The 15,658-nt window shown below is 54.9% G+C and overlaps 1 protein-coding gene across 4 annotated transcripts in view; it reads right to left on the bottom strand.

Moving 5' to 3' along the window:
- ZBTB7C (zinc finger and BTB domain containing 7C) overlaps window positions 1-15,658 on the bottom strand; it is a 332,059-nt gene that overhangs the window by 9,089 nt on the left and 307,312 nt on the right. For 2 of the 4 annotated variants that reach the window (XM_081078438.1, XM_081078437.1), the window contains 2 exons: window positions 8,060-8,172; window positions 5,453-6,679 (listed from right to left, as the gene is read on the bottom strand). In XM_081078438.1, the coding sequence (XP_080934564.1) occupies window positions 5,453-6,679; window positions 8,060-8,172 (1,340 nt within the window). The remainder of the gene's footprint in view (window positions 1-5,452; window positions 6,680-8,059; window positions 8,173-15,658) is intronic. The other 2 variants (XM_081078439.1, XM_081078440.1) reach the window with 1 other exon arrangement.

The raw sequence follows: 15,658 nt of genomic DNA, 5'->3' as shown, positions 1-15,658 counted from the left end.
CAATCTCATGAGGAAACGAAGACAAAGAGGGTGTAGTCGTGTGTCCAGAGCTTTCCTGGCCTTCAGTGATATGTGAGTGGAGTCATAAAACTGGGAGCCACCTTAGTTAGGGAGCACGCGCTCCAACCCCCTCCTGTTACACACGGGGAAGCCGAGGCCCAGAGAGGGGAGGAGACTTGGCCAAAGTCACACAGCTGGGTAGACGCAGAACTGGGCCCAGAGCCTGGGGTTCTTCATTATCCCCCCAGTGCTCTTTCTGAGGTGCCACAGTCCCCTGAGAGATACTGAGCTCTACAATCACTCATCCGGCAGGACTGTGTGTGTGCCAGGCGCTGCTTTCTCAGCCCTCCTACAGCACGGGGCACGGATGGTACCGGTACCCACTTTAAGAAGACCCTGTCAGATGCTTTGGTATTCTCCTCGGGGCACAACACTGAACGTAGACTGGGTGTCTGTGGCGTGTTTGTTGACTGACTGACCAACGATGGGGTGTGGGGCCAGGTCTCAGACCTCCCCAACTCCAAGTCCAACACTCCCCTCTCTCCCATCCCCTTATCTGCCATCTCATTCCTGTGCCCTGCACCAGCAACCAGCCAGGTCACATGCACCGAAGCCTTAATCTGCAGTACCCCTTCCAGCCGGGAGAGCTCATCTTCGAGGAAGATATGGCCGTCCTCATGAGCTCATCCCCCTGCGTGAAAGGAAAGGGCCCCAGGTCTTGCCTGGGGTCCTCAGCCTGCACTCAGGCCCCCACTCAGGCTAATGCTTTCCCAGCACCATCTTCCCAGACTTCTTGGTAACCAGGAGGTCTGAGACTACTTCTCTTCCTGCTGCCACTGCTAATGACATTACATTATCTTAATAAGGTCCCCAGAGCTGCCAGGAGTGGGAGGACTAAAAGGAAAATACAGAACAAAAAGAAAGCACGCTCCTGGCCTTGTTGGGAGAGCTGATGGCTACCGGCTTTAGAAGCGTCAGCATTTGGCTCACACCGGTGGTGGGTGTTGGAGACTAGAAGTTGCAGCCTTTTGGGGGATGTTGGTAGGGGATCCAGTGGAAACTCGCCAAAGAGTAACTTCTCAGGTGTACAGGTTGTCCATCCTTTGCCAGGGATGGGATGGGATTTGTGTTCCTCAGGGCTGGTCCCTTCTCAAGGAGCATCTCGGACAGCCAGGCTGCGGGGGTGGGCAGGGGTTGCAGGAGGGAAGGCTGCCCAGCCATGATCTTTAGGAGCTCCCCCGACAGGCTGCCTGCCTTCAAGGAACAATGGGGGCAGGAATTAGGAGGAATTAGTCTTCTGAGGCCTTCACGGCCCAGGGCCAGGCCCATGTGGTGGTGATGAGAGCTGCAGTTGGGGCAACCAGAGGGCCACCTGCGGTTTGGGGGGGGCAGGGAAAGTGCCCACCAAGTGCAGCAGTATCCCTCGGCATGCAGGTAGGACAAGCACCTTCTCATCTTCCCCCGCTCACTTGCTCCCTATGCTTCAAGGCCTATCCTAGGAGCCACATCTGGCAGGACCCTGTGGTCCTGACCTTTGACTCCGCTTCCAGACTTTCTGGGAAGAGAAGGTAAAGGAATCCTGATGAGGAGGGCCTGGGGGACTCTTGTTCCAGACTGCCTCTGCCGTAAGTGCTGTTTCTCTCTCCCAAATTGGAGCTGATGGGACTGATTGCAGCAGGAGCTGTCTCTCTGCAGCTAGTATAGGCACCAGTTTTTCTCAGGAAGAAAATGGTGATGTTGGACCACGTCGGGGGAGTGGAAACACAGACTCTGGCATAGGCAGAGGGACTCCGAGTCCTCTGAGTGATTACGCGATGGCCAGCACGAGGAGGGGGTAGCACGGGGCCATAGCAGCAGGCTGGCTGAAGCGTCTGAGTCCCTGCTTGGGGCTCCAGGGGTGTTTCATATATGGAACAATCAGTGGTGGGACAACTGGTGGAACTGGCTGAAATCTAGAGCCAGCTTGGAGGTGAGGGTCCTGACACCCAGAAATCGACAGCACCACGGTGGGTAGGCCTTCATCTCTATTCTCGCAGGACCATAGAATGAAAGCAGCAGGCAGGCTTAGGGGCACAGCGGCTCTGTTGGAAGGACTTCCAGGTCTCCCCTCCCCCTCTCGTGGCTGCTGAAGTCATTAGGAATGATGTCCCCATCGGGTGTGGACATTCTGGGAGTTGGCTTCTGAAGCTGTAACTCAGAGCCTGTGCCAAAGGCCACTTTGCAGGGGGACGGTCGGTCCCTCCAACCTCCCCCAAGAGGGACGGTGGGAGGTGTGTCAGCGTTAAGGAGAAAGGAAAGGACGCCTGGCCAGAGAGAGAAGCTCAGCTGAGATTCAGAAACGGAAACAGTGCCCAAGAGAAGGACTGAGGGCAGCAGGTCGGGGGTCCCTTGGCCTCTGGGGCCTAGTCCCAGGGAGTGGCTTGGCCTTGCAGGGGAATCTGGGAATTTCGAGTCAAAGAGGCAGCAGCTGCTGCTTTAAGTGGCTTCTGAGGAGCTTCCAGCTGAGGAGGGAGGGAAGGTGTTGCGAATGGTGGCTGCAGGAAGCAAGCCACAGAGAAGGTCCCCAGGGAAAGGCTGCCAGGGGACTTGGCTACAGACAGTCACCGGAAACCCCAAGCTAGACAGACCAGGGTTGGGGCTCTGCAAAGACCAAAAAGAATCCTTGCAGAACAGCTCCAGGGAGTGGGCAGGAGGGAAGCAAGGAACCAGAGATTCTGAAGAATGTGCCAGGGAAGGGGGCGGCAGGGGGGTGTTCGACACGAATAACCACAGCCCACGATGAGAAACACAGTCCCTTATTCAAAGCAGCCGGGAAAATCTCCTCCAGCCTTCCCCCACTCTGGAGTGTCTCTGCTCTGGGGAAAGGGTGGGTGGGGGGCCAGAGCTTTTCTGATCTTTCCCAGGACGGTCAGAGCCCAGTGGGAACGAGTGAGGGGAAGGTGCTGATGGAGGCTGGAATGCAGCTGCTTCAGCTGGAGAGGGGCCTAGGGGCCCAGATGGCCGTCCATTTGTTGAGCCTGAGTAAACCAGAGGGAGGGCAGGGCAGACGGCTGGATGGCCGGACCGCCCACTGGCTCATCTGACCTGGAGGGATGAGGACAGCAGGCACAGAGGCCACCCTAAGTGATCCTCAGGAATGTGCTACAAGGGAGCTTCTGGAATGCAGCCCTCCTGTACCACCCAGCATCGCTGCCCAAACCAGGAGGCCCACGCAGAGAATGTTCCAGTGTCAGGAGGGCGAGAAGTCCATGCGTAGTGACTGACCGAGATGAAAACTTTCCCTAGGGAAGTCACAGCCTGTGGACTGGTGTGACCCTCACAGAAAGCTGTGTGTGGGAAAGGCCTGGAGGGGCCGGGTGGGGAGGGAAAGGAGATGGGGACACGGGGTGCCAGGCAGGTTCACGGTGTGGTACCCTGAGACCCGCATCCTACTGAATCCATACACCTGGGTCTCCTCTGAAGGGACAGGTGTCTCAGTGGCAGCTATGTGCATAGGGGACAGGCATGGAAACGAGGGAGTTGGACTCTGGATGGCAGGAGCGGGCACACTGGGTGGCTCAGGGACTGGCTTTCCTGGCCTGTGGAGAGTGTCAGATCCCTGGAGCTGGGCTGGGACTCACAGGCTGGAGATGAATGAACTGCCCTTGACTTTGGATTACGCTCTGGTCTATCTCCCTTGTGCTATCTTGGGCTTTGTCAGCCTTGTTCAGGGGTTCTAGCCCGGCCCTGTGGGGCTAAGTGATTCAGGAGAAGGTGGGGGCAGCATTACCTAAAGCAGCATCAGAGTGGCAGGGCCAGCAATGAGGGCCATCTGGGGGCAGGGGAATCTCGGGTACTCGGGGTCCAGCTGCTCTGCACCTGGGGAGTCTCCCTCCACTGTCAGCTCAAAGCGTCGGGAGAGATTCTGTTTGGGGGTTCCCTCACAGAAGCAGCTATGCGGGCACCCCAAGTCTACTTGGAAACAGTCAGTGTTGTCCTTCCAAGCAGTCACCGGAGGAGCCTGCCGAGCTAGAGTAACAATGCCACTGTCACCGGAACATGTTTGATACCCTTCACTGGAAACTTCCTGTAGCATTTCAAGCCACTCAACAGAGGAGGCCTCACTACTTTTATAGGACTCATCTTGTTTCCACCCCCCGCCAAAAAAGAAACCATGGCCCCTGATTTGATATTCAACCTGATTCAAAAATTTTCACTCTATCCTCAAAGGCCAAAGCTTTGGGTCAACCGAGGCAAGTCCAAAGAATGAGCCCCCAGCCATTCCCACCGATAAATTTCCAAGAAGATACGCAAGGATGGCAGCACCTCCTGCATAAGTGTGAGTCTCTTTGATGAGACAGTGGCAGTGTGGGGAAAGGACCTCGTCTAGTACATCGTGGTCACAGGGCAGGTGTCCACCAGGCTCTGTTCATATCCGACACACTGAAACCGCCAAGCCCTGATGGCAGGCCACCCATCAGCACTCTCCCCACTGTGGACATGGCTGGAAAGGTCAGCCTCACACCAGTGACCACAAACAGCACCAACATTATATTTCCCCCCATGAGGCCCATGACCACCTACCCCTGGACAAATATGACTCCCCCACATCCCACCCCTTAGTTTTGACTACAAAAGCTGCTGCTGCCCAGAGAAGGTTCCTAACACATGTTTACTGAATGGGATGGAGTCTGGGGAAGATTCAAGGTTTATATGTGTTAATTTCAAATTTTACATCAGCATAAAAGCGAATCCTCTTCTTACTATGGAGAATCAAGGAGGAGACTATAAAAGGAGGCCCATCCTTGAGGTCTGACCCTAAAGAGATTTAAGGGGCTCAGGAGTCTCTGTGGTCTCCTGGTTACAGATTTTGCTGTCACAGGGTCCCAGCTCTGCTGTTTTCCATCTGCACATAAGCGTGGCACCTAGCCATGGGGAAACGGCTTGCTCATCTGTAAACAAAGGCCACACGGCATCTCGTTGTGTTCCTAGGGCACGGTTGGGGGCAGAGTATATGTAATACACTTAGGACAGACCCTGGTATGCTGCATTAAGATCAAATAAAGAGGCAACACTCCCCTGGGGAGCTTCAAACCGGCTTCTGTGGGTTTCCAGTGGGGAAAGGGAGAGGGCGGCAGAGGCAGTGAGCAGTCGAGGCCCCTCACTTCTGCTTTACCCAGAACAGCTCTGCTCTGCCCTGTTTTATATCTAGTCCTCCCATCTACTAGTGTATTTAAGAAAATATTCTAGCTCTTACAGAGAGCTTGAAAATCACTACCCCAGGTAATGCCTAGCACGCCTTCTATCAATGAACTCGAAGGGTATCTAGGATCCAGTCGGGCCTCCTCCCAGGAGCTGGGTCTCTCTCTCCATCCCGCCCCCATGCGCCTCTCTGCTGTCATCCAGCGGCCTCTGACCCTCTCCCAGCACCCCTTGGGCCCCCACACCTCCCCCCAGGGGCTGCAATGCGCACCTGGTGAAGCGGACCTCGCAGATGTTGCACATGTATGGCTTCTCCCCCGTGTGCGTCCGCATGTGCCGCGGCAGCTTCCCGGCCCCCATGATGACTTTGTGGCAGATGGGGCACTGCTGAGAGGCCTTGGGCTTCAGCTTGCGCTCCTCCACCAGCGGCCAGGGCGGGAAGAGGCCCCCCAGGTGAGTGGCACTCAGGAAGTTGAGATAGGCACCATAGTCATTCTCCGCCTTGATGGAGCCCAGTGGCCCCCCGGGAAGGTCCGGAAACATGTCCTTGAAGAAGTCGTTGGGGAAGGGCGGGGGTGGGGGTGGGGGCAGCTCCTCCTTCTCCTCCTCCTTGATCTTCCGGTTCTTGATGACCAGGTCCAGCGGCCCACTGTCCATGGGCTGCTCGGGCAGCTGGGCAAAGGCACCAAAGTCCCCTGGCCAGAGGTGTGGGAAGAAGTCTGGGCCAAAGGGAGATAAGGAGGGTCTCCTGTCGGGGAGGTTGGCTTTCGGGTAGAGGTTCTCCCTCAGCAGGGACTCGATGGAGAAGTCCCGGATCACGCCCAGATGGCCAGGGCTGCCGGCCTGGAAGGAGTCCGGGAAGTCTCTGGGTGCGTCTGAGTAGGCCTTCTCCGTGAGATGGTCCGTCTTGGAAGGGCTTTGGTGGCAGTTGATGTCCTGGGGGTCGGGCAGGTTTTCTTGATCAGCGAAATCCTCCGTGTCGTCATCCTCCTCCTCCTCCTCTTCCTCCTCCTCCTCTTCCTCCTCGTCCTCATCCTCGTCGTCCTCGTCGTCGTCATCGTCTTCCTTGTCGTCCTCCTCCCCGCCGTCCCCGCCGGGCTCCATGATCTCCAGGCACACGTTCACGATGCACTGGATCTCCAGCATGCGGGCGGCGTTGAGGATGTGCTTGACGTTCGAGGCGGTGATGGTGAGCGTGGAGGTGTAGGCGAACTCCAGGATGGCGGCCAGGGCCTCGGGCTGCACGAAGTCGATCTCGTAGACGTAGGGCTGGCTGGCTAAGGTGCCGGCCGTGAAGAGCTTCTTGAAGTACTTGCTGCAGGCGGCCAGGACGGAGCGGTGAGTGCGGTACTCCTGCTCCTGCACCACCAGCAGCACGTCGCACAGCAGGCCGTCATGCCGCTGCTCGTTCAGGCTACACAGGACCTCGCTGCTGTGGTTGGGGAAGGGAATGCCGATGAGCTCGTCAATGCCATTGGCCATGGTCTCAGCCAGAGCCCTGCAGGGACACACAGAGAGGGACAGCAGGGTCAGAGGACAGGCTCTCAGGAGGGACGCCCAGCTCTTGGGACGCTGGCCCAGGGAGGCCAGGCCGGTGGCGTGCTGGCCCACACCAGCACCGCCTTCACGGAAGGCTTCCCCTCCGCCAGGAGGCCCGCCCTCTTCCCTCTCAACTTTTCCAAATCCCACCTGCCATGCAGAGCCCCGCTCACAAACTGGGGCTTTTCACTGTGCCACGGGGTCTTTTCCTGGACCCCTCAAGCGCTTGCGGTTGGGCTTCTCATGGGACAGTTGGCGTGTGCTGTTTAGCAAAGGCTGTGGAAGCTTCTTGTGGGCATGATTTCACCGAATTGCACTTTGCTAACGTGCAATGGTGGGACAGCAGGGTGGACAGACACATGACACTCAACTGCTCTGTGAGCTACGGGATGGCATCCGCACGTACACAGCGTCTGCGGCTCAAGGGCCCAAGGAGGCGTGTTCTCTCATGACTCAGTGCGGCTGCTGGGAAAATGCTCTGGTTTATTTCACAAATCCTATGACTCCTGCAACACACTAACGTTTGGCCACTACTGGCTACGGTTACAGGCTGAGTCGTGTCTCCCTCCAAATTCATAGGTTGAAATTCTAACCTCCAGTTATCTCAGCATGTGACTGTATTCGGAGGTAGGACCTTTAAAGAGATGATGAAGGTTAAAATAATGTCATCTGAGTGGATCCTAATGCTGTATGACTGGTGTCCTTCTGCACGGAGATTAGGACTCAGACACACAGCGGGAATACCATGGGAGGACACGGAGAAGACGGCCGTCTATAAACCAAGGAGGAGGCCTCAGAAGCAACCAACCCTGCCTACACCTTGATCTTGGACTTCTAGCTTCCAGAACTGTGCCCCCCCCCAAATTTCTGTTGTTTCAGGCACGCCGTCTGTGGCGCTTTGTTATGGCAGCCCAGGCACACTGGTACAGCTACCAGGAATCTTAAGACCCATTTTTGTGGCCCATTTTCAGGGCATATGTTTTGCCTTCTGACCTTCCTCTGGTTTCATCTTAGTTGGTGAAAGTTTCCTTTCATGTGTGATCTTTTTTTTCCTTGGAAACCCTGACATCCTATGTATGCATGTCTGCGAGCCATTTCATCGATACGTAAACATTTAACTCCAATATTAGATTCCAGTGTGCCGTTAGTTACTGATCACGTCTGTCTTCCGTTACCCTCAGGGAATCCCATCTCCCACGGGGAGAAGCCCCTCGGAGACACCTCCGCATTGTACATGTTAAACATGAAGTGGAGCCAGTGGAGCCAGGGAGGGAGACGCGCAGGACACAGGGCAACAGGCACGCCCTCCCTTCAGGGAGCAAAGCGCCCGCAGACTCACCCTGGACACGAAGCCACCTCACTGTCTATGCCAGAGCACAGAGGGCCCTTCTCCTGAGGGCAGAGCTTGATCGTGACCCAGGGATATATCCTTGCAGAGGACTGGTCCTTACCCTGGTGCAAGTACAGTGGGGAGAAAACAAAAAGAAAACCCAAATCTGAGAGGCCCCTGTACCAGTGGGAAGAGCGTTGGGGAGCCCCACACATTTATCTTATGGACGTTTCTGGGAAGGCAGATGCAGTGGGAGGGGGCCGAGCGAGATGAGCCAGTTCCACCATATGTGCCCCCATGGAGGGCTGCAGGCCCCAGGGACCTGGGGGGGGGGCCGGCGGGGGGCGCTCCTCCTCCCTGCCCCCTTCTCCATCCCTGAGCAATCCCACCTGGGCACGTGCTCAGATTTCCCAGAACGAACGAATGCCTCATTCCTTTCCTGCCTTCTCGTCTGTAAAAAGGCCAGAGACCCCACAGGCCACGCATTCATTTCCTCACTAGTCATTGGGTTTCTCCCTGTGCAAGGCACTGGGGCTGCACAGAGAGCAGACCAAGAAAGCCCTGCTCTAACAGAGCTTACAGGGACATAACTATGCGAAAGATCTAGCAAGAGGTACCAAAGAGGAGTGCGATACCACTACACACATCAGAAGCGCTAAAGTCACCAAGAGTGGCAACGCCGAACGTGTAGAGAAACTGGATCCCTCAAACATCGCTGGTGGGCATGTCAGTGATGCAGTCATTCTGGAAAACAACTTAGCAGTTTCCTTAAAAACTAAATATGTAATGAGGAAATGACACTGTTTCCTAATTCCCACGAAGCCCCAGAGGGACCCTCTCATCTGAAAAGACTGTGAATGAAATGCCCCTGTGACTGTTAAGTAAACCCTCAGGGAATTAGAGCCACGTTTTCTTGCTTGCTTATTCCTTTAAAGACAAAAATGTTCTTAAACGTTTTTAATTTTTTTGGGGGAAGGGGGGTAATTCCCACAATTCCGTAAGCTTTCCCCCACCTTCTTAAATACAGGAGCTGAACCCATTGGACCGGGTTTTGGTGGTCAGTGTCTCCTCCCAGCTCGCTGAGGGATGGAGACTGCTGTCTCCTAGGCCAAATGTCCCATCTCAGTGCTTCTGCAGCCATGTCGGCTTGAGACTGGGAATCAGGAACCCATGGCTGTGAGACTGTGGGAAGCTGCTCCAGCTCCCTGGGCTCCTGTGGCCATCTCGTCATTGGTGGTCATGGGAAATCTAATAACCAGTATCATGACCATCAGAAGCTAGACGCGCAAAGTGGGTCGGGATAAGGAGGTGGCAACAGGCCTGGGTGACCCTGGACTCAAAGGCTGGTCTGCCCAATGCGGCCTGGTTTGCAGCCTTTGTCTCATTCCTGGTGGGGGTGTAACTGCACAGCTGGGGGCTGTTTTTCTAGGCAGGAGGCCCGGCTGCCTTTGCTGTTTCATTGTCTCTGGGAAGAAGTGCTCCCGCCCTGCTCTCTGGGAGCTTCCCTGGTGACCCTAAGAAGACTCCTGTGCCCTGGGGGGCCCAGACAGCAGTGTCCCAAAGGGGTGGCGAGGCCCTCCCTCCGCTTGCCCAAGCCAGGGCTGTTCTGTCTCCAAGAATAACACGCTCAGGAAAGAGAATTACACACACACACACACACACATCAAACAAACACCTCTGAACATCCAGGAGTGGCTTGATGCAAAATATGAACCTCTGGTAGAAAGGGGATAGAAAAACATATACAGATAGATCAGAAAAAAAGAGGCAGGAGGGAAAGAGAGGAAGAGAAGCTTAGAAATGGAAGCAGGAGGTTCAGGAGGAAGAATGCAGAGCTGGTGAAACCTTTTCAGGTGTGGTCACCATTCCAGAGGTTATGAGTCCTGCCGCAGCCGCCGTGGGCCTCTGCCCTCAGTGGAAGGTTCTAGAGCCCCGGTATGTCCAAGTAGCCCTGTCTGCCAAAGGCAGCACTTCTCATCTCTGGCCTTGGTTTATTCACCTGCAAACTGAGAACATTTCTAGGCTCAACTGTCTACCTCAGTTCCCCTCTCTCCCTACCAAGAGAAGGGGTCTTACGCTCAGTTTACCAGCCAATGACAAGGAGGTGGTGCTTCTCTGAGAGGAACAGAGAAGGGATGAGGGTGGGGGAGGGGAGATTGGAAGGGGTGAGAGGGCCTTCACCTCACGGCAACGCATGACAGAAACCTGGCTCTAGAAGTCCTCCGGTATTAGTTTCTTGAGTGTGATTTGAGTTTTGTTCTTATTTTTGTCCCATTCTAATCACCAAATGAAGCAAACATACCGAGCTGGATTTATAATAATCAATACTAGCTTTCATTTATTGAGTGCCAAAATATGTCAGCCATCACACCTCTAATCCTTTCTCAACCAATGCACTTCTGAATGGCACATATTTGTAGCATCACCTCCAATTTAGGGAGAAAGAAAAGGCGTGGAGAGGGGGACTCACCCCACGCCACAAGCCAGCAAGTGTCTGGCTCAGGATTTGAATTCCCCCCGCACCCTCCAAAAGCTGTCTCTTACTTTAGAGATTTGATCAGAGCCAGTGCTGAGGGAGGAACACCAGAGAGCCGAGACCCATACATGTCGGTGGGTGGTGGGGTTTGGCTCAGTGCAGAGAGCAAATGAGAGCTATGGACAGAAAGGCCTGAGACCCCTGTGGGCCGGGGGCCCTCAGGAAGAGGGGCCTTGTCTGAGCTTGAAGGATAGAGAAGATTTTGTTGGGTAGAAGGCAGAAGGCTTTGGATTTCCAGAGTCCCCGCTGAAAATGTGTTTACGCTGGACCCCGAGTGGGATTGCATAAGGAGCTGTTCTCAGCCAGCATGTGCCTGAGGTTGGTTGACAGCCATCTGACCAGAGAGGGCCCAAGCTAAGGGATGGAAGGAGAGGGCTCTGCTCTGGGACAGCCTGGGAACACACCTGGCTCCCCCTTGAGGCCTCTGAGACTGGGTATATCCGTCATTGAGCTCAGTTTCTTCATCTGTACAATGGGGATGATAATAGTATGACCTCGCAGAGCTGTTGTGCAGATCACATGAGCGAAGGCACATAAAGTGCCTCCTGGTACATAGTAGGTGCTCAACCAATGTTAGCAATTATGAAGTCCAGGAAGGACACAGACTCTGCCTAGTAGGCGTCTTAGCGGAGGGAGGGGGGACCATCCTGGGAACCAACTTGCCATCCTCATAGTTTTGCAGAGATCCACACAATGAAAGCGACACTGAGGACGGCCCATGCGAGCTCCCAGGGCCACCTGTGACACCTGTAGTGCGCTGCATCAAGGTTCGTTCATACCTCCTGTCTCATGTACCCCTAGGAGGCAGGCGAGGCTGGTATCCACTTTATGCTCCTTGTGTAGATGAGGAAAATGAGGCACAGAGAGGAAAGGTCACACGGCAAATCAGTGTCAGAGCTAGAATGAGAAGTAGGGTGCTCTGATGCCTATGCCCTCAGCCTATGCCCTCAGCCATGTGCGGGGTTGCCTGGCTAATAGGGGACCCATGTTATAGGATTGGTTTTACCAGGAACGTGAAGTGCAGGGGGATAGGTACATTATATACTCCTGCTGCTCTCAGTTTGCCTATCTGGAAAACGGGGCAGTAACTGAATAACTGCATTTGCTCAGGGCAGGGTCTGTTTCTTTTATGTCTGTGTCATCCCCGGGATGCCATTAAGATGCTGATAAATGAGATCAATTCAAATACACAGTGGAGACAGCCTCGAAGTCACAAAAGGTGAAGGGATGGCCCCAATCCTCTGCCTTGGGGACAGCTGACATTTCAACAGAGCCCTGTCATGCATAAGGCACTTACAGTCATTCATTTCATCCTTATTATGATTCCTATTTGGTGGGGATCAGAGAGGCTAAGGGACTTGCCCCAAGTCACACAGCTAGAAAACATTCAAGACAGGAATTTGATTTCTGAGTCCCACCTCTTTCCTGTCCCCCCCAGCTACCTTGGTGGTGTGACTTTCGGGACAATTTTATTGCTATGATCCTCAAGTCCAACGCCTTCCTGAATCCTGCTCAGCTCAGCAAATCTGGGGCTCAGAAGGATGCTTCTGTCTGCCAAATCCCCATGGCAGGCTGGCCCCAGTCGGCAGACTCCTACTGCCCTGGGAGCGGCCTCACTGTTTCCAGCCTCCAGCTTTCCTGCTCCCCCCCCCCCGCCCCCCATCCTGCAGCTTCAAAGCCACCTGGCAGAATCAGTGGCTGTGGTGAGGGCGAGGGGGGCTGCACAGGAGCAAAGAGGGGTTGGGTTCTCTTTCAGACTTGGGAATGAGGCGGGGCAGCAGCTACCTGTATCCTTTGAGGAGGTTCTTACTTAGTCCCTGTGGTTGTGTAGGCACTGAAACCCAAAAGGGGGTGGTGCGCAGGAGCGAGGGCAGGGACGTCTGGCCCAAGCAGCTGGCCAGACCTGAGGATCTCTGTGGGGCCCGCCCCGCCCTGCCCTTGGCAGTTCCCCTAAGCAGGGCAGCCACACCCCTTGGCCCCAGAATGCCCTGGAGCCTCAGCTGCCCCAGAGGTCACGGCCAGACGTGTGGGCTGGGAGACTGGGCAGGGCCACCTCAACTTCCAGCCTGCACCCCACCTGCCAGAGCATCCCAAGCAGAGCGCCCACAGCTGGGTGAAGCTGGCCCCCCCGCTATGCCACCCTGCCAGGACATGCCCGGAGTCCACAGTCCCCAGCTCGCCTCAAACCTAGGGCCTGGAGCAGGTTGGTTTCTGTGAAAGGAGCTCTGAGCTTCCCACCTCCACCAGATGTCCCCTTATAGCTGGAATGCAGCCCCACCCTGACTCACACCACTGTGCTCCCCCTTTGTTCCCTGCCCCATGCCTAGTCCCCCCACCCATAGGACAAGATGTGAGGGCCAGTTTTCTATGACCAGACATTCAAACCCTGCTCATTGTTTTCTGCTGAATCCCCGAGTTAACAGTACCACAGGCCCGTTGAGCTTTATATTCAGAAAAGCTTGTTCACATCTCCTTTTCTCCATAAATTTTCCTAGGATCCCTGGGTACGGATGGAATTATTTGGCCTGCTTTTCTGAGGAGACACCTAAACTCGCACTGCTGAACCCACTTGCCCAAAGTCACAGCACTAGGGAAGGGAAAGAATTCCCAGACCTCCTGACGTGCACCACGTGTATCCTTGGCCATCTGCCCCCTGGCCCCCATCATCACCACTTCCACCGCCCCACCCCCGTCATCACCACTTCCACCTGCCTCCCACCCTGTCATCACCACTGCCACCTCCCCCACACCTGCATTGGTTTGGTTTTATCAGAAGAAGGTCTAGGACCACCCACTGGGGTTTGGAGTAGGGACAAAAGCCAGGTTGGGCTTCTCTCTCCCTCATCCCTTACAGGGATGAAACGCACACTGGGGACAGACTGGAGGGGTACTGCCAAGGGTGGTGGGACAGATGGAGGAGGAAGAGTGAGGGGCAGCTCCACATCTGGGCTTTCGTGATGGGGGGCAGGGGTGAGTCTGAGCTGTTTCATCCCCTGCTAGAGAAACCCCTTCCTCTTCACAGCATCTACTGGCCAGGAACCCAAAGTAGGGGTGCCAGAGCCCCTGCCACCCGCCCCTGGCCTGAGGGGTGGCGTAGAGCCTTTTTCTTTTCAAAGCACTTTCACTTCCTGGATGACATGTGAGGGCAGTATTACACCCGTTTTATACGTAAAGAAATACAAGTTAAGTGAGGTTATGGTCACAGCGCAGTGTGGTTAAATCACTTCAGGACAACTCACATGTCTTCTGAGGCCACTGATTTTTCTCCTGTCAGGTAACCTCGCAGGAAAGATAGAAAGAGGAGGTTCTCTAAGGGGCTGCAAGGCGTAGGCAGGCAAGGAGGTCTCTCCCTTGCCAGTGAGCTGGAGGGAGCTGGACGGAATGAGGGCTGGCAGGGCACGCCCATGGGGAGGGTCCCACTGCGGATGGCTGGTGTGCTGGTGGGCTGGCCCGACAAATAAAGTGGGGTTCCTTCAAGCTGTTGTTCTTTAATTATTTATTTATCCTTTATTTATTAGAGGGTGAGGCGGGAGGAAGGGTGAGACTTGTTTCCTTTTAAGAAAAATTGCATACCTCTTTATGTTCAAAATGAAGGATTTACTACTCATGTTTATTACAGGCGATTTCCTGAGCCTGAAAACTCCCTGGGAGGCTTATTAAACCTTATTAAACCACTGAAAATTTATATAATAAAGTAAATCACTCGTCTCCCATAAACAGCACTAGGCAGGGTGCTACTGAGTTGCTGAATCCCGCTCCCTCCGGCTCCCTTTTCAGGAGGGGTCCTGGCTGGTCTGCTGTCCTCCCTTCAGTGACACTCTTACTGGGGGTGGGGAGCTGGGGGACACACAGGAGCCACGGGGGTGCTGTTCCTTTTACCATTTCTACACAAAGACCACAGCTCCTGTGAAGGAGTGGGAATGGCTTCGGTTTTGCTAGTTGTTCAACGGTTGTGTGTGGACACCTGGGTTAAGTGGCATTTTGACCTTCCTGGGGATATTTTATTCTCTTATAGAGGGCACCAAAGCAGCTGCACCGCTGGCCAGCATCTGAGTGTGCTCTGCCCACAGGCCACTGTCCCAGGGCCTCCCAGGGCAGCGCCATGGCCACCAAGCCAGGGGGCTTCACAGTGGGAGGAGGGAAAGTGGGGGCCAGCGAGAGGGCAGCAGCTGGAGTAGAGAAGGCCGAGTTCTGTTTTGGGAAAGAGCATGAGGAGTAAGGGCTAAGAAATGGTCTGGTGTGCAGTGTGCATTTACAGTTCACCTCTGCCCTGTGCCTGAGTTACAGGTGACCCTGGACCAGCCAGGCTCCCTCTCTGAGCCTCAGTTTCTTCCTGAATGTGAGACTGGGGGCCTGTGAAGCCTTGCTGCCCACACCCTCTGCGGTTCTGTGATGTTCGCCAGCTAATCCACTTAATATCTTGGTCCCAGGGTGGGTCCTTGGATTCCAAGGTCATGATCAGCTCAACTTCCGCTATCTTGGGGCTGCTGCACCAGACAGTGAGTTTCCTGACTCAGCCTGATCCCCTCACCCCGGCCTCCCCCATGTAGCTCAGGGGTGCTGCCAGGTTACAGAAGGGAAATGAATGTGAAAGCACATTGAGCTTCCAGAGAACGGTCTTCTAAAGTCAGAGTGGGAGCAGCATTTGGCCACGCCAGGCAGAGTAATGGAGATGCGACAGGTTGGTAAAAAGGGCTTGTGCTCCCTCCCCTGTTCCCTGAGGGAGGCCAGGAGGCCAGTCCTGATTTATGCTCCTGACTCTCACCCAGTGGCCAAGGACGGCTGTGGAGCTTGGCAGTGACTACAGCAGAGTCTGGAAGCTGCTTCTCTAGAATGTACACAAATTCATTACCAACAATGCCCCAGGCCCTGTATGTGTGGGAGGGGCACGGGGTGGGGAGGGAGCAGACAGGGACCAGCTTGACAGAGATACAACATATGGGAGACGGAGGGTTAATTCTGAGCTTCCTCCGACTGGCGGTAGCAACAGAATCAAATTAGAAACAGAGGCAGTGAGTGCCAGTTCAGGCTACTCACGGTCCTAAATATTTTACATAGGTGCTCTCATTTAA

The sequence above is a fragment of the Rhinolophus hipposideros genome (genome assembly GCF_964194185.1).
Source record: "Rhinolophus hipposideros genome assembly, chromosome: 17".
Lineage (NCBI taxonomy): Eukaryota > Metazoa > Chordata > Mammalia > Chiroptera > Rhinolophidae > Rhinolophus > Rhinolophus hipposideros.
The sequence above is the reverse complement of the archived record's forward strand: the minus strand, read 5'-3'. Positions and strand labels throughout refer to the sequence as shown.